Raw genomic sequence first — 16369 nt, forward strand, 5'->3', positions numbered from 1 at the left:
TCTCATGCAGCGCCTCTGCACAGCCGGAAACAGTAGGTGGCGGTATGCAGCTGTAAAATTGGTTTGTAGTCCGCAAATAAAGACGAAGAAGAAAAAGATCAGTCGCTCACAGGTTACAAAACACAGATTCACGTGTCCCTCGCTGTTATGCAAACCACGGAAGCCCTGCTGTATCCACGCTGCACAGCAAACTGAACAGCACCGAAAAGCATGCAGGCAACTTTTCTCTCTACTGGTGCAGACAAATAACTAGTCGGATCTAAAGTTCAATGCAGTGCTGTGCAGTAACAGTGGTCTGTTTTTTGTTGGGGAAGTCAGAAGTAGACCCACGAAGTCAGGCTCGTCCAAATCAATGAATAAAGTGAAGAAAAGGCCTGCGAAGAACTCTGGTTCGACCCTTTCCAAAAAACTGCGAAACAAGAAGGATGGAGAAGTCTCCTCCAATGCAGGTGTGCAGACCAGTAAGGACAGAGACTGCGAGACGTGAAATGCATTTTTCTCCGGACAGACGTGAAGACTGACTCTTGGTGTCTTGCAGGGCCTGCCCTCAAGTCTGCAGGAGTCCAGAGGAGAGGTGGCCATGGGAGCATCCTGCACTATATTTACAGGAGCACCCTGGGACAAAGTGTCCACTCGCAGATGAGACAGGTGAGACTCCTGGGAGTCACAGGCAGTGAATCTTTAAGAGAAGTTACTCCTCTCGAACAGTAACGAAATTATTAATTGAGTTACAGCATTATAGAGGTATTGGTAACCAGGGAAAGTAATTATTGTGTTAGAATTTCTTTAATGTACCATCATTTAAAAAAGAAGAAGATGTTTTTGGATGTTAAACTTTTGATCTGCTGAGATTTACCATTCACATTCACTTGAATTGTCTCAGTCCTGTTCAAGGTCGGCCAGGTCAATATTGGATTTTCTTACAAAGAAAACGTATTTTCAGCAGTTGCACATTTGCCTGTCATTCAGTGTCTCCAGGAGCCGTTTGTTCGTTCTCTGTCATCCTATCATTTCCGCGGTGCCGCCAGTCCCTTTGACCGCAGGATCACCTGCCTTGAGTGGAATCCCGTTCACCGCACCACTCTGGCTGTGGGGTCAAAAGGTGGAGACATTTATCTGTGGGACTTCAAGCTCCCCACAAATAAAGCTTTTATTCAAGGCGTGAGTTTGTTCTACCTGTTATTTTACCTGAGTGATGAACAGCGCAAATGTGTTCAAATAATTTTTGTTTTTCTTTTACAATGCTATTATTACTTTTACTTACTTATTACTTTTATTATGCTAGCAGTTTTTTTTTGTTTTTTTTTTTTGAGTGAGTTTTTAATTTCCAAACTGTTAAGTCTATTTAGTCTAGGTTTTCTGGTGAGATTGGGGTTGGAGACTCAGGTTTGTCCAGCTAAACCCTACTCAGTTGTTCACCTTGCCTATGGGGGATATGACAGCGCTAACAGTGTTGCAAACACTGATACATTAAAGTAAGATTGAATAATTTAAAGAATTAAAAAAAGGGTTTTAGATTATTTATTTTTATTTTTAGGTCTGCTTGTTCTAACATCTGTCTTCTTATCACGTGATCCCTACTGGTTAATTTCTAAGCATGTGGTAGTGTGGAGCGAGTAACTGTCTGGTGATCGGCCTGCATTTTTGTTCGTGTGCACAGAATGGCGCAGGAGACTTTATAGGAGGGATGAAGTTTTGCCCTACAGACCTTTCCAGAGTCTACGTAGCCTCTGGTGAGGGCGTCCTGACCTTGCAGAGCTTTGAGGGCCACACACCCACCATACTGTCTCGAACTCAAGACTGTGTCCACGATCACCACAATGTTTGGTGAGAAAACTGCAAAAAAGACCGACGCTTTAGAGATAATGTGATATTTTTGTCTGTTTTCGTAAAAACATGTCCATCATGTGTTTTTTCCTTAGTCAAATCTGGTGAGCTCACTTTGTTCCCTGTTGTTTTCCACAGTTATTGGTACTGCTGTGTCGATGTGTCTGTGAGCAGACAGATGCTTGTGACGGGAGACAATATGGGACAGCTCTTACTCCTTAGTTTGGATGGACAAAAGGTGGTTAACTCCTCAGTGCGGTAGATCCTTAAAGTACAAAGAGATTCATTGCATCTGTGTTGTACAAGACGACAGGAATTCTATTGTCTTTGAGGGAAATTATCCATTTATCTCATGCAAACCAGAATATGCTTTAATAAGATAAATTATGGGTATTATATTACATATTATATACATTTCTCATCACTTTATAGATTTTTAGTAACAAGCTGCACAAAGCCAAAGTGACCCATGCAGATTTCAATACCCGGTGTGACTGGTTGTTGGCAACAGCCTCAGTTGACCACACAGTGAAAATCTGGGACCTGAGAAACATAAAAGACAAGAGCAGCTTCCTGCATGACTTGCCTCATGAGAAGGCTGTCAACTCAGGTAACACTGTGTTTTAGAAAAACATTATTCTTAAAGGTGTAGACTTGAATTTCAATTTCTTTCTCTAAAAATTCCCTAGTTTAGGTCATGTTTGCGTTTATAAACAATTAAAATAAATACTATATTGAGTTTCACATCCTGTGTCTTTAAGCAACACCTGATGCTATGTTCCCTATTGATATAGATAATAAATATAGTTGTAAAATAGTAGTTAACAGTGTAACTTTCATTAGTTGAGATGAAAATTTTATGTCTTTGAGTTCTGAAAGCGCTGATGTAGAGATATGATTAGAAAAAGTTGTATGCAGTTGTTATGATCAGATTGAAAAAGATTAATTTGACACAAATGTCACTGTCATCTCCTCACAGCTTATTTCAACCCGCTGGACTGTACCAAGTTGCTCACCACAGATCAGTATGACCAGCTCCGCATCTACTCCTCCCCTGATTGGTCAAAACCTCAACATATCATACAGCATCCACACAGACAGTTTCAGCATCTCACACCAATCAAGGTTTGTTTCTGTGTGCTCTCTCCCTCTCTCAGTAAATGAGATGGGGAGAAAACACATGCAACAGCAGCATTTGAACAGGAAAGACACAACAACATGATGCTTTCCATCCTTTTTTTGTGAATAGCATGTGCACAATTTAAACACAGGACGCATCTCCATGGTCAACCATGAAGAGGCTTTACTCTGTTAGGAAACCCTTTTTGGGTATTAAAATGTGAGACTAATATTAAAGTAATGTATAGATAATACTGGATGAGATTGTATTTGAGGAGATGTACCAGAGCTTTTTAATTTAAATGAAATTTGGTTGTGAATGGTAGGATTTCACTCGAGGAAATAAAGTAATCTACTTGATAATTGCTTTGTAGGCCACGTGGCACCCAGTTTACGACCTGATTGTGGCTGGCCGCTACCCTGATGACCGCGTTTGCCCCGGTGATCAGAGGACCATCGACATCTTTGACGCCAACACAGCAGAGCTTGTGTGTCAGCTGCACGATCCCACCGCTACTGGGATCAAATCTGTGAGTATGCTGTAAAAGCACCAGAAAAATTGTGAAGACTCTTAAAACCAGATTTATTAACACCTGAAACTGTGTTCACTCAGATTAACAAATTCAATCCAATGGGTGATGTGATTGGATCTGGCATGGGTAAGTTTTTCACAAGCAGGATATTGATAGATAAACTGTCACCTATTGCTGATTTACATGAATTCTGCGAGAAAACGTCAAGTTGTCAAACAAAATCCCCATCATGTTCGCTCACAGGTGTGACGGTGCTGGTCTGGGATAGGAACGATTCATTGATAGGCGATCAACCCGGTCTCACAGAGGAAACCTCAATGTCAGCAGGCAGGCTCAGAGGTCAGAGGAGGAATCGACAGCGCTCCAACATGGAGAGAAGAGGTGCTGCTGTGGCTGCAAAGCTTATGAAAAAACTGGCTTCTCTGGAAGAATCTGAGACCAAGACCAAGACAAAAACAAAACAAAAGCAAACACAGAGGCGGAAGTGAACTGCAAATTAGTCAGGGTCCCCATGTATATATTTCTCTGTTTTATTTGAGAGTATAAGAAAGTTAAACACGTTCTTTTATAAACCATTTCATAACTAGAACTCTTGTATGTTTTCACTTGTGTTTTTTATACTGACTGGTAATAAAAATGTGCATGTTTTCGTAATAATTGAGTTTTTCATTTACAAATCTCACTTCTTTGTCAATTCGCATTAAAGGAGGATTAATTGGAATAGATTTATTGTATCCTGACTGCATTAAGCATAGCTGAAGAGATGACTTCCACGTAGTTCATGCACTGTAATGTTGGCCAGCTTGAGGAGCACTCCACCCCAGGCCTGCTGTTCCTCTCTCCTCTCCTGATTCCAGGCCTTGTGGGCAGAGTACACCATGCTCAGGATGATATCCTCAAACTCTGCTTTAGTTAGCGGCCTACTCTTCGGCCCCTCTAGTGCAGCCAACATCTGCACCATGGAGCTCAGGCTTTTGGGAACGTCGTCATTGATCTGAGACAGGAAAGCACGCCCCTGCCTCATTGATGCCATCTCTTTATCAAGTAGGACAATGTTGTTGTCTTGGTCAAGCTCTGCCCCACCCAGCAAAAACTGAACACAGGAGAGAAGATATCTTCATCAATTACTCAGGTAAAACAGTAAAGCCGATTCTGGAATTAAGACTTTCGCAGAAAGTACCTCAAACATAAGGTTTGCATCAGAAATGGATTTGCCCGTCACTTGAGAAGTTGGACTTCTGCCTGCAGCCACATCCGAAGTAGAAAAGATTAAAATTTAACTGTGACCTCGATGAAATTACCATTAAGTGCCTATTCAAAATAAAATTAAACAAAGCTTTTTCTATGTTAAATGCATATTGAACAAAGTATGCAATATTTTTACATAACAACATAAAGTCGACTGCCCTCTTTGAAGATCTGTCAGTTCTACTTACCCCAAACTAATCGCTCAGACCAAAACCACAAAATGACCTGAAGGCAGATATTCAGTCGTGTTTTCATGGTCATTCTCTCAGTTACCAACAGATAAACCACTGCATCCCTCACCTCTTCTCTTCTTAGCTCACTATTGTGAATTCAAGCAGAGGCAACTCAGGCAGAATACCATGCATTTTTCCAGCTTGGAAAAAGGGAACAAAAGCCAGTTGGCTGTAATGCAGAGCAGACAGCAATATTTTTTGTTTCTTCATATCCTGTGCAAAACTGAGAGCTCAGAGGTAATATGCCCATTTCACTTTTTGATGTACAAATTTACAAGAAAAAACGTGCACAGCTTCTTTACAGTGATAGATTTTACTAATATATTGATGTTGAACCATCCAAAACAAAGACAAACATTCATGAAATGAATGCAAAATAACTGTTGGCAAGGATCATTCATAATCACTGCAAATTTTTATCAAATAGTTTTACTGTCTGTTGTTCATTCAGGGGTTTTTACAAATATCGATAAATGTTAGATCAATTAATCCTTTTTAATCTCTCATCAAGACTCTTAAAGGCTTTTCGGATACCACATTCAGTTGGTGCAGATTTAAGAAGAAGAAAAAGGAGCCCCTGTACTCAATTACTTTGAAATGGTAATACTGCAAATTTGTCACCCAATCAAACAAAGTACTTTTGCATCAAAATATAAAAATGAGTGAAGTGGCTGCTCTGTAACAAAGATGGTTTTAGCGATCCATAAATAAGTCTTTATTTTTAAAACACGAAAAGTCTTAGAGCCTAAAATAAAAGTGAAAAAGCTATATTACAATTTTGTTATTATAGTTGTTCTAGGTTTTTTTTGTGTGTTGTATATTGTATAAGCACGTATAAACACGTTTTCATGTATTATTGTTTATTTGTGTTGTGACAAACTTTATAATACTTTGATCATATTGCTAAAAAATGGAGAAGGGATTTTAATTGCAAACCGTTAACATGAGTTAACGGACTCAATATCGTTAGTTTTATTTATTATTATTATTATTTTCACGCAGTACGTTCTAACGGGAGGACTCAGCTGCTGTAGTGACTCCGTCCCACCACACGGAGTCAGTAAAAACATTTGAGGCCAGTGAGTCGACTTTATTTACTTCCGGTTAATTTGCACCTGAATGAAAAAGTAGTGAAGAATAAGGTAAAAGGCCTCATATTACTACTCGCGATACTAATAGCTGGTTTGTTTGTTTTTGTCGGATATACGATTGTTACACGGTTAGAGTGAAAACTCTGCTTGTTTATATCTCGGATGAGTTTGTCAGCAGAGGCAGCGTTAGCCTGTTAGCTTCTGTGGAGGCTAACAGCAGCGAGCCAACGTAAACAAAGCTCGCAGTCCGTCAATCTCCGCCGTCTTTAGGACTCAGAAAATCCGAGACTGCGTATCATCTGTCGTCTGGTGGGTTAGATCAGTAAAGCCACGGGAGAAAACTTGAAACTGAAACTCTGGAGTTCAGTCTCCCACCAGCTTCTCGGCCGTGGCAGCACTGTGTGCCTCTGAAGACTGCGATTAGTTCATTAAACGGGAGACGTACGAGGAGCTCTGTTTATGTTTTTGCACGTTGTTATTTTGTACAAACACGTTTAACTAAAGTTTACCACCGCTAGCTGCCGCCCCACAAAACCACCCCTGAGGTGGATGTTAAAAGTATTTTAGAAATGCCGCTTTGCTGTATCCTTAAATAGGCAACAAGGAAAGATGGGCTGACATAATTTACCGTAGTTGACAGAGGTGTATGTTTTATAACAAATGCACTGATCTTCAGTGTCAGTAGCAGATTTATCTAGGTGTTCCTAATAAACTGGCCTCTTGGTGTGAATGTTTGACCTGTTTGATGGTCTTTGAGCAGCAGACATGGAGTCAAATGAGGAGGGGGGCCTCAGTGTCGGCGGCTCTATGGGAGAAGATAACTACTTCCTGGGATACACCTTCACCGACCGCTCCCACTCCAGCCGTGTGGTGAAGAGCATCATGGACCTTTGCCTGGAGGACGGCCTGTTCGCTGATGTTACCATCACTGTGGACAGCAAGGAGTTTCACCTGCACCGACTTGTGCTCTCAGCACAGAGTAGCTTCTTCCGCTCCATGTTCACCTCGAACCTCAAGGAGTCCCGCAACCGCGCCATTGAGTTGAAAGATGTCAGTGCCACTGTCTTTCAGCTGCTGATCGACTACATCTACCATGGCACCATTAAACTGAGGGTGGAGGAGCTGCAGGACACTTATGAGATGGCAGACATGTACCAGCTGACTGCTCTGTTTGAGGAATGCTCCCGCTTCCTCTCCAGGACGGTGGAGGTCAAGAGCTGCCTGCAGGTATGTCACTGTTTCTCCTCAGACCTTTATCATGTCGGATCGGTTTTATAATTATAGGTTTGTTTGTTTGTTTGTTTGTTTTTTCAGGTGATGTGGCTTGCAGATAGACACAGTGACCAGGAGTTGTACACCGCTGCCAAGCACTGTGCCAAAATCCACTTAGCCCAGCTGCATCAGACTGAGGAATTCCTCAATCTGCCCCTCTGTCTGCTCTTGGACATCATTAAAGGTATCCCTGTGCCCTGTAAGGTCACTTTCTACCAGACTAACCAGTGTTTCTCTGTATGAAACTTGTTTACTGCAGCATACATTTCACTCTACTGTTATCCTTTTCCTTATAGCACCTTTCTATTTCATGTGTTTGATGTAAAATAAGAGCAAAGAGACTCTCTACACCAGCTTTCCAAAGATAGTCATGGTGGATCTTTCCACCGTGTTTGTCTTAACTTTTAGGAAAATGTAACAGTTCTCAATTAAATCAAAGGCAGCTGCCCAGTGAATTTTATTCAAAGAGGTCTTGTCCTTGTGGTCAGATGGCGTTCCAAGTTCCCAGAATCCAACAGTGGCTATAGAGTCGTGGATTAACCACAACAAGGTGGAGAGAGAGGAGTTTTCTTGTATCCTCCAGGAAAATCTCAAGGTAGCATTTAATCTATTGCTGACAAGTATTTCTCGTTTCATGTCTGTTGAAATAGTTTGAATCTGTAACAAATGACGTTGTTTTGTTTTGTATGGTCGCAGGAAATTGGTGAAAATGTCCATATCTACTTGATTGGAAAAGAGGAAACGCGGACTCACTCCCTGGCTGTGTCACTTCACTGTGACGAGGACGATGCGATCAGTGTAAGTGGCCAGAACAGTTTATGCCATCAGATCACTGCAGCCTGTAAACACGGAGGGGACCTGTACGTGGTGGGGGGGTCAATCCCTCGCCGCATGTGGAAGTGCAACATGCACACTATGGACTGGGAGCGCTGTGCCCCTCTGCCCAGGGATCGCCTACACCACACCATGGTGTCTGTCTCCACTGAGGATGCTATTTACTCCCTTGGAGGTAAGACGTTGCAAGACACACTCTCCAATGCCGTCATCTACTACACCGTGAAGGACAACATGTGGACAGAGACCAGCCAGCTGGACACTGCAGTGTCTGGGGCTGCTGGCGTGAACCTGGGAGGCACCATCTACCTGCTTGGAGGGGAAGAGAATGACATGGACTTTTTTACTAAGCCATCCCGTCTCATTCAGTGCTTTGATACCTCCTCCCAGAAGTGTCAGATTAAACCTTACATGCTGCCATTTGCGGGCTGCATGCACGCTGCCGTCCACATGGACGTGATATTTATCGTAGCAGAAGGAGACTCCCTGGTGTGCTACAACCCTCTGCTGGAAAGCTTCACTCGCCTTCGCTTCCCTGAGGCGTGGAGCTGTGTCCCTTCACTGTGGAAGGTGGCCAGCTGTAATGGCTGCATATACGTCTTCAGGGACAAATGCAAGAAAGGTGATGCAAACACGCTAAAGTTTAACCCAGCTACATCGGTTGTCTCCGTTATCAGAGGTATTAAAATCCTCCTCACAAACTGGCAGTTTGTTTTGGCCTGACCTGCCCGTGGACCCTCTCACTGTCGCCCGCGGAGAGTCAGAGAAGACTGTCGGATAAGCTTCCATGACCTCACTGTTAAGCCATCTTGTGAGGACGCCTGCTCTAAATATGTATTTACTCAGCTCCTTTCTGTATCACTTCATTCCATTCAGGCTCCACCGGCTGAGCAGTAAAAACAGATCAGTGGTGTGTTTCACCTACTTGTGGTACAGTGTGTTTCATTGTGCATCCCTTAGCTGAGAATTCAAAGACGTTTGTAATGATGCTGTAACCAGTGATGAACTAATCAACATTGTTTCCTGTGCTTGTTAATTAACATGCATGAGCATTTTCAGTGTAAAACGTGTCTGAACATTAAACACTCTTCAGTACGTCGTATGCAAGCGTATCATGATGTAGGCTGAATATCCTCAAATGTCAACCTATTTAAACTCAATGTGCACAAAAACAGAAGAATGTTTTATAACTTTTCAGATTTTCACAGTTTCTTGTCTTAAGATTGTATTTTTTTATTTACAATGTACTTGTTCAAGTTAAACTGTTAACATAAATGTCAAATATATTGCTGTAGTTATTGTTTTGATATTTATGGTTCTGTAGCCTTTCTGCATTAACTATCACTTACTATAAATACCATGTTTATTGACATGGATTTGGGAGCTTTTTTTATAGCATTCATGCAGTAAGGCATTTAAAAAGGGTGCACTTTGTCAACGAGAAGCTATTGACACCTTTGACTCAACAAAGAAATAACCTCTAATTCTACTTATCTCTGGACTGGTAATGCATCTTGTGAATGGTGAGGTGGTAAAGGTGCCTGTTTGTGTCCTTGGAGGGGTGGGCGGGCGGTGGTGAAGGAGAGAAAGCTACTACAGGGAGGCCAAAACTTTGATCCCATTGATGTGTTTCAGGAGGCTGTGCAGCTGAAACCCAAGCCCAGTAACATGTCAGACTTTGCGAACTATTCTAAGCATAACCCTGCTGACGCCGAGATGAGGGGTGGGGGTTTCTAGGGGAACATATGCGCCTCCATAAGAACTCCCGATAGGAACTGACGGCCACTGCGAGCACCATCTGACATGCACTCACTTTACGTGGGATAAATAAAGCTGTTTATAGCGCCCATATCACAGTTCATCGTCTGATCAGATCCATTTGTGGACGAGGGTTTTTTAATGCTCCAGAGGGTTGTGATGAAAAAACTTGTAGTGCAGCGTCTGCTCAGCGAGTGAGGTTTAGTGTGAAGGCAGATCGCTAGGAGCTGTAGTGACCTTGGGACTGCTTGCTGAGGGCAGGACAGAATTCCTGAAGGGACACATGGTCTAGACTGACAAGGCCATCTGCTGTAGCGACAGCAGTAGGAGGAAGGTGGAGGGGGTTGGACATCAGGGTGCTGAGAATTCTTTTGCTGGGGTGTGGAGGGAGTAGATATTCTGGGATATCACTACTTGCTCTTCACCGGGAAACGTGTTTCTTTGGTGTTTTTCAAATGGAACTCTAAGGGGGAACTTTTTAACACTTGATGGTGAGTGGGGATCACTGCAGGGTTAAATGGGGAAGATATTTTCCTGGCCCTCCAGCTCTCCCCAAAGCGACTGGTGATAATGGTCTTGGTGTGTCGCTGTTTAACTCTGGTGGATCCAGTTTCTTTTCCGTCTCAGCATAGTCGGAGCTGAGAGAGCAGGATCTGGTAGGCCCTCTGGCACGGATCTCTGAGAGGATCATCTTTACGGGATCTTCTTTGGAGTTGTACTGTGCATGGCAAGGATCTACTTTATCGCTGCCTCACCGAATTTGCATGGCCTAAACGAATGAATATTTTTATGAAGCACCTTGTACCAGAGATGGGCCAGGACCAAACCAAGCAACAGATAGAGAAGGGTCTGAGGTTATATCAGTCCAACCAGACAGACAAAGCCCTGCATGTGTGGACAAAAGTACTGGAGAAGACCTCAGATCCTGGAGGGAAGTTTCGGGTGTTGGGGTGCCTGATCACGGCTCACTCAGAGATGGGAAAATATAAAGATATGCTCAAGGTAAGCCCCTGAAACTTCAATACGCCACATACAACAAGCCACTGCAACGTAAGATATAATGGTTCTACAGATATAGTGTATACAGTAACATATTCATAGAGTGTTTGAGCATCAGTGTGTATTCTTTACAGGTGCAGTGTTAGTTTGTCTGAAATTCACTCTAGAAAACTTTGCGGTAACTAAGTTTGGATAATTCATGTTATGCAACCAGCGGAAGGATGTGTGTCTGTGTGCGAGTGAGTGAGGTTGCAGTCTTAATCAGTGAATGCCACTAAGTATCCCATCAGTTTTATATGTCATCGTGTCTGCTCAGGACTGGTGGCAGTTCATGCTTTTGCAGCATTTGAAGATTTCACCCAACTCAACAAGTGATTACTGCTCAATAAGACGTCAAAGGTTACTTGCTTTCGTTCCATCTTCAGTGATTTTGAGACGCATGGGTTAATTTGTGGCTTCCACACGATGCAGAGTAAATAAGTGCCCTGCAACCTGAGTCTGAGTGTGGGGTGTCTTGTTGACATAATCATCTTTACTCAAGCAGCAGCCTCGCTCACCATCAGGATGTTATAAAGTGAGGGCTCCATGTCTGAATTCATCAGATAATTTCTCTCTTGTTCCATATTTACTTGAATTTAGGCTTCCCGTCATTTTTCTGCATCACATTAAACAGCCTCTGTCACCCCACAGTACGCCCTCGATCAAATCGACACAGCCAGAGAAATGGAGGATCCGGACTACCTGACCGAGGGATACTTGAACTTGGCGCGCAGCAACGAGAAGCTGTGTGACTTCCAGAAAACCGTCTCCTACTGTAAGACCTGCCTAAATATGCAGGGCACCACTGTCAGCCTGCAGCTCAATGGGCAGGTATGTCTTAGCATGGGCAACGCCTTCCTGGGCCTCAGTGTCTTCCAGAAAGCCTTAGAGAGCTACGAGAAGGCGCTGCGCTACGCACACAACAACGACGACAAGATGCTGGAGTGCAGAGTCTGCTGCAGTCTGGGAAACATCTACATCCAACTCAAGGTACTAAACCTTTAAACACAAAGACCAATATGGCCGTGGGCCGACTTTGATTAGACCAATCTCTGCTCCTGCGTGAGAAATTTGAAATAGGGAGACTGACTGAAAGAAACATTGAATATTAGTCGGGTGCAGACAGCTCAGCTGTTATTTGGGCGAAACTGTCATTGGACTGCACGTGTGACTTGGTTACGCAATCAGTACTAATGCTGCCAGTGCATTAGCAGGGTATGATAACACTGCTGAGCATCCGAGCAAACATCATCAATGGCTAGCTCATGTAGTACTGGGCATTGTAAAACAAGGGCAGGGTGACGGGGCTGGTTGGCAGGGGGCTTATGTAGTACCCCTGACATCAGAGATTTGTTATCCCTCAGCTTCGCAGGGAGGATTGCTTTCAATGGCATTGTGATGAAATAGTGTTAGAGGAATAAACTCACATGTCACAGTATAACAAAATATAACATGTTTGTCGGTGACATGAGGGGATACACACTTCCTCACAGTCAGATTGTTTACTTTTGAGTCATCTTAAAGCAACTGGAGACTTAAATCATCATGCGACTCACATCTAACTATCTCGTATCTCATAAAGCGGCATACAGCAGAGGTGTTTGTCATTGTTCACATCTTCCAACAGGACTATGAGAAAGCCCTGTTCTTCCCATGCAAAGCAGCTGAGCTCGTCAATGACTACGGCAAAGGTTGGAGCCTCAAGTATCGAGCCATGAGCCAGTACCACATGTCTGTAGCCTACAGGAAACTGGAGCGCCTGCCAGACGCCATGGAGTGCTGTGAGGTACTGTATTGTAACCGTCCACAACATGACTGACGTCCTCAGAGGCAAACTTATAGTTTTGGTTTCCTCTACGACACTTCGCGCCCCCCCCAGTGTCTGTCTGTTCCCAAGTAGGAGCTCCAGAAACAGTCGATGCTGTGCTGCTGACAGGTGCAAGTACCAGTTGCTCTGTTGTACCCGGCCTCAGACCTGGATAAAAATATGCTCACAGAGGCACTGGTTTAACATAGTTGAGGAAGAGGGTGGCTTAAGTCTTTGCTCTGTTCTAATTATGTTCTGTGGGTGAAGAATAACTTGGTGTCATTGCCTTGGAGTGTAAAAGCATAGTAACGAGACAGCCGGATGCCTTGCAGTTTTATTACGTTTGCCAAACACATTTTTGCAAATAATTACCTTGTCTTGTTATGATAGAAGAGTAAGAGAGGGGTCCTGAAGGTGTAACAACAACGTATTTGTCTCTCATCACTGTGGTTCATTTGAGAATTGTGGTGATACTGAAACTGCGTGGTATGGAATGTGTGAAGTTACAGCGTTTAGGGGGTGTTTGTGCATACTGTTAACACATTTTACAAAAAATATTAGCGGTACCTCGTGGAGTTGTACTGCTGGTGGATGAAAATCCGCTAATATTTTGGTGGTGCCACGGGAGAGCGAGAGACTGTCTTGAATTGTTTCTCTTGCTCCAACAGGAATCTATGAAGATTGCTCTGCAGCATGGTGACCGTCCCCTGCAGGCGCTGTGCTTACTGAATTTTGCTGACATACACCGCTGCAGGCGTGACACTGATGTAAGGTGCCGCCACTCACTCCAACTTGTTTGTCGTTCAGAATTGGTTTTTGATATTTATGTCTCCGCTTATTATGCTTTTTGAAATGCTTTTCATGGCGTTATTGGTCTTTTATCCAGAAAGCATTCCCTCGCTACGAGTCTGCCCTGGGTATTATGACTGAAATTGGAAACCGTCTTGGACAAGCACATGTCTACCTGGGCGTTGCCAAGTGTTGGCTTCTGCAGAAAGACTTTGACAAGGTACATCTAGTTTTATTTTTAGAAATACTAGGTCTCCTGAATTTCCACCCAAAATGTACATTTGTTGCTCAATTCATAAACAACATAATAGTGATCAGCCTGGATACCTGGCTGATAATGTTGGTAAATCGTTGTGTATAGCTCTGGGAGACACATTGCTTTTTAATTCTGGTTTAATAAGTATTTATATAGTAATCCTGACATATATTGTTCACTTTATACTTCCAGGCTCTTGACTCTTTGCAGCAAGCGCAGGAATTAGCCGATGGAATGGGAAACAAGGTATTTGATGTTCTTTGCCCACAACGTACAAAACAAATGGCTCAGGCCTTTTTCTGATAATCACAGATTGTGCACACTGACAGTGTTTTTTGTTTTTTCCTGTATGCACCCTAAGCTGTGCACATTGAAGGTTCACTGCCTGAATGAGGGGATATATCGGAGCCGGGAGCAGCAGGAGGAGCTCCGAGAGCAGGTGGTGAAGTTCCTGCAGTGTGTCGAGGAGCTGGAGCTCTACTGCGGCATGTGTGGAGAGTCCATCGGGGACAGGGACCAAAAGCTGCAGGCCTTGCCCTGTTCCCACATTTTCCATCTCAAGTGCGTGCTTTAGCATTGTGTATTTGTGCCTTTCATAATTTTTGATATGTGCTTTCCAGAAATAACACATTTTTGACTTTGAATGCTTTCTAGATGAAAGAATGAAGAAGGCTTACAGGCAAAGCTGTTTACGCTGCTGTTTTATCCCTTTAGGTGTCTGCAGACAAACGGAACAAAAGGTTGTCCTAAATGTTTCAAGTCCTCCGTGAAGCCAGGATTTGTGTGAGTGTGAGTCTGTGTTTGTGCGTTGGATTTGCAGACACAGCACGATGCCTCACAGGCTCCTGACTGATCTGAGAGACGCAGGCAGCCTCAGGTAGTGCCGAAGAGGTTTGAGGAGTCATAATTCCCTGCTCTGTGCAGAGGATGCTGAACTGGACCTAAAGAGTCTAGAGAGAGCCGCTCCGAAGACGCAATTAAGGCGTCCATCTTATGTACAGACGTCGGTCTGTGAGGGACTGAAGCTGGCTGGAGAGGTTTAACTGACAGTTACATTTAACGTATAAGCTGAAGAAGGAAGAACCGACATTGCCTCTGTGCACTGGCCATGAGTTGCAGAATTTAAACAGAGAGGAGCGTTTATAACTTGGTGTATTTGTTATTTCATGCGTTAGAATTGTTTAGTAAATATGAAAAAGTGAAATCTCTGCAATCTTAGTCACGGGGTCTGTCTTTCAAATTCAGCATAACTTTTTACACTACATCTGCTTGTTCTGTGCTCAACATTTTTCAGATTTTCTTTTTTTCATCAAAACACAGAGCCATTTGGGATTTGAACTGATTTCATACTTGGTATATTTATTATTGATTTGTAATGAATGTACATATTATTCTCATGTGCATCTGTTTTAAAAGTTTGATTCATTTATGGTGTTTTGTAAAACCTAAAACTAAAATCTCTTAACCATTCAAAACTAGTATGTCTTCACAAAGCAGATAGATGCAGCTGTTTTTGTCCTTCTTCACAAAGATTGAGGAGCAGACTCAACACACATTGTGTTCGTAGCAATTCCTTTTCTGGAAATGTTTTACTCTTAACTCTGACATCAACATAGTATTGTTGCAAATATTGAATATTGCTGAGAAGGAAATGGAATACTGGGAACTGATCTTCTTTGACCAATGGAACATTTGTCAATTAATGATTAAGAGCGGATGCATAAAGTAAACTATATTTGTAGTCATAGGTAAATATGAATTCATTGGTAAAATTTTAGTAGTCAGATTGAGAATATTTTCTTGCAAAAGTACTATCATGTCAATGAGACTTTGAGGGCAAAAGCCAAAAAAACTGAGATATGTTAGTTGTTGCATGTTTTATTTACAAAGCAGAGCAACAAGGTTTAATTACATCAAATTATGTATCTATATAACTACGTATTTACTTATTTCATGGCTGTTTGTTATAGTATTTCTTAATATTCAATGGCTTTTATCATTCATATAACTTATATTTGCTCCATTTATTCTAAACATTTGATTTCTTGAATTGGAGAAAAAAAAAAAACACATTAATCAAAATGGCTCATAATATATTTCAAATACTATTCTAAAACTATTAACCCTTTTTGAAACTGTTATAGTTAAAACAAAGATGGCAAAACTGAGAAAGAGACATAAAGAAATTGCTTTAAATTGTATTTTGCTTTCTCTCTTGGTTACATCATGGAAGCGTGCTGACAGCAAGAGAAGAGAGACCAACACATTTACCTTCACTGTGAAAGCACTTATGTTTCTCACTATAACAACGCATCAACACTCGAGCCCTCACTTGTGAACCGCTCATGGTTTTCCTTTTCCTGAAGGTCCCTTCATCCAAAATAATGTAAATAAACTGTTTACTTGCTGTACGGTCGATGTTAAACTCTTGTTAAGCACAAACATTATCGATACTGTTTATTCTTGTCGTGTGGGGCATCGAAAAGATTTTCTAACAGTACAGCTACTCATCTTTAATGGTTTGAACTACCTCTGTTTTTGACTCCTCCTCAGAGGATTAATGC

General features: G+C 42.4%; 4 protein-coding genes across 6 annotated transcripts; 3 read left to right on the forward strand and 1 right to left on the reverse strand.

Moving 5' to 3' along the window:
• Positions 1-146: 146 nt before the first annotated feature.
• On the forward strand, positions 147-4133 carry ddb2 (damage-specific DNA binding protein 2). 2 transcript variants are annotated; one of them, XM_029522365.1, is made up of 10 exons: positions 147-461; positions 539-648; positions 970-1161; positions 1661-1827; positions 1966-2065; positions 2260-2437; positions 2807-2952; positions 3321-3476; positions 3560-3605; positions 3723-4133. In XM_029522365.1, exons 1-10 carry the CDS (start codon positions 353-355, stop codon positions 3965-3967), a joined length of 1449 nt encoding a protein of 482 aa, XP_029378225.1. In that variant the 5' UTR covers positions 147-352; the 3' UTR covers positions 3968-4133. The 2 variants fall into 2 exon arrangements, with proteins under 2 accessions (XP_029378225.1, XP_029378226.1); XM_029522366.1 differs by having other exon boundaries at positions 147-449.
• An 86-nt stretch (positions 4134-4219) lies between these two features.
• LOC115056105 (protein FAM180A) lies at positions 4220-4988 on the reverse strand. Its single transcript, XM_029522369.1, has 3 exons — positions 4916-4988; positions 4660-4721; positions 4220-4572 (listed from the first exon to the last, which is right to left on the reverse strand). Exons 1-3 carry the CDS (start codon positions 4986-4988, stop codon positions 4225-4227), a joined length of 483 nt encoding a protein of 160 aa, XP_029378229.1. The 3' UTR covers positions 4220-4224.
• A 1055-nt stretch (positions 4989-6043) lies between these two features.
• kbtbd4 (kelch repeat and BTB (POZ) domain containing 4) lies at positions 6044-9485 on the forward strand. The gene is made up of 5 exons (XM_029522364.1): positions 6044-6102; positions 6812-7278; positions 7366-7507; positions 7812-7918; positions 8020-9485. Exons 2-5 carry the CDS (start codon positions 6817-6819, stop codon positions 8878-8880), a joined length of 1572 nt encoding a protein of 523 aa, XP_029378224.1. The 5' UTR covers positions 6044-6102; positions 6812-6816; the 3' UTR covers positions 8881-9485.
• Positions 9486-10327: 842 nt separating this feature from the next.
• rapsn (receptor-associated protein of the synapse, 43kD) lies at positions 10328-15812 on the forward strand. Of its 2 annotated transcripts, XM_029522367.1 has the most exons (8): positions 10328-10917; positions 11605-11943; positions 12581-12739; positions 13429-13527; positions 13647-13769; positions 13998-14051; positions 14167-14366; positions 14520-15812. In XM_029522367.1, exons 1-8 carry the CDS (start codon positions 10693-10695, stop codon positions 14590-14592), a joined length of 1272 nt encoding a protein of 423 aa, XP_029378227.1. In that variant the 5' UTR covers positions 10328-10692; the 3' UTR covers positions 14593-15812. The 2 variants fall into 2 exon arrangements, with proteins under 2 accessions (XP_029378227.1, XP_029378228.1); XM_029522368.1 differs by lacking the exons at positions 13647-13769; positions 13998-14051.
• The last annotated feature ends 557 nt before the right edge of the window (positions 15813-16369 follow it).

This window comes from Echeneis naucrates, chromosome 16 (genome assembly GCF_900963305.1).
Source record: "Echeneis naucrates chromosome 16, fEcheNa1.1, whole genome shotgun sequence".
NCBI classification, from domain to species: Eukaryota; Metazoa; Chordata; class Actinopteri; order Carangiformes; family Echeneidae; genus Echeneis; species Echeneis naucrates.

Excerpts from the sequence above, each read along its gene's own strand:
- ddb2 (XM_029522365.1), top strand. The coding sequence starts at position 353 with ATGAATAAAGTGAAGAAAAGGCCTGCGAAGAACTCTGGTTCGACCCTT. Across the intron at positions 1,162-1,660 it reads ATAAAGCTTTTATTCAAGGC|AATGGCGCAGGAGACTTTAT; the intron begins GTGAGTTTGTTC and ends TCGTGTGCACAG. Across the intron at positions 1,828-1,965 it reads CACGATCACCACAATGTTTG|TTATTGGTACTGCTGTGTCG; the intron begins GTGAGAAAACTG and ends TGTTTTCCACAG.
- LOC115056105 (XM_029522369.1), bottom strand. The coding sequence starts at position 4,988 with ATGACCATGAAAACACGACTGAATATCTGCCTTCAGGTCATTTTGTGG. Across the intron at positions 4,722-4,915 it reads GTCTGAGCGATTAGTTTGGG|GCAGAAGTCCAACTTCTCAA; the intron begins GTAAGTAGAACT and ends ATGTGGCTGCAG. Across the intron at positions 4,573-4,659 it reads ATGCAAACCTTATGTTTGAG|TTTTTGCTGGGTGGGGCAGA; the intron begins GTACTTTCTGCG and ends TCCTGTGTTCAG.
- kbtbd4 (XM_029522364.1), top strand. The coding sequence starts at position 6,817 with ATGGAGTCAAATGAGGAGGGGGGCCTCAGTGTCGGCGGCTCTATGGGA. Across the intron at positions 7,508-7,811 it reads GCTCTTGGACATCATTAAAG|ATGGCGTTCCAAGTTCCCAG; the intron begins GTATCCCTGTGC and ends CCTTGTGGTCAG. Across the intron at positions 7,919-8,019 it reads TCCTCCAGGAAAATCTCAAG|GAAATTGGTGAAAATGTCCA; the intron begins GTAGCATTTAAT and ends GTATGGTCGCAG.
- rapsn (XM_029522367.1), top strand. The coding sequence starts at position 10,693 with ATGAATATTTTTATGAAGCACCTTGTACCAGAGATGGGCCAGGACCAA. Across the intron at positions 11,944-12,580 it reads ACATCTACATCCAACTCAAG|GACTATGAGAAAGCCCTGTT; the intron begins GTACTAAACCTT and ends ATCTTCCAACAG. Across the intron at positions 13,770-13,997 it reads TGCAGAAAGACTTTGACAAG|GCTCTTGACTCTTTGCAGCA; the intron begins GTACATCTAGTT and ends TTATACTTCCAG.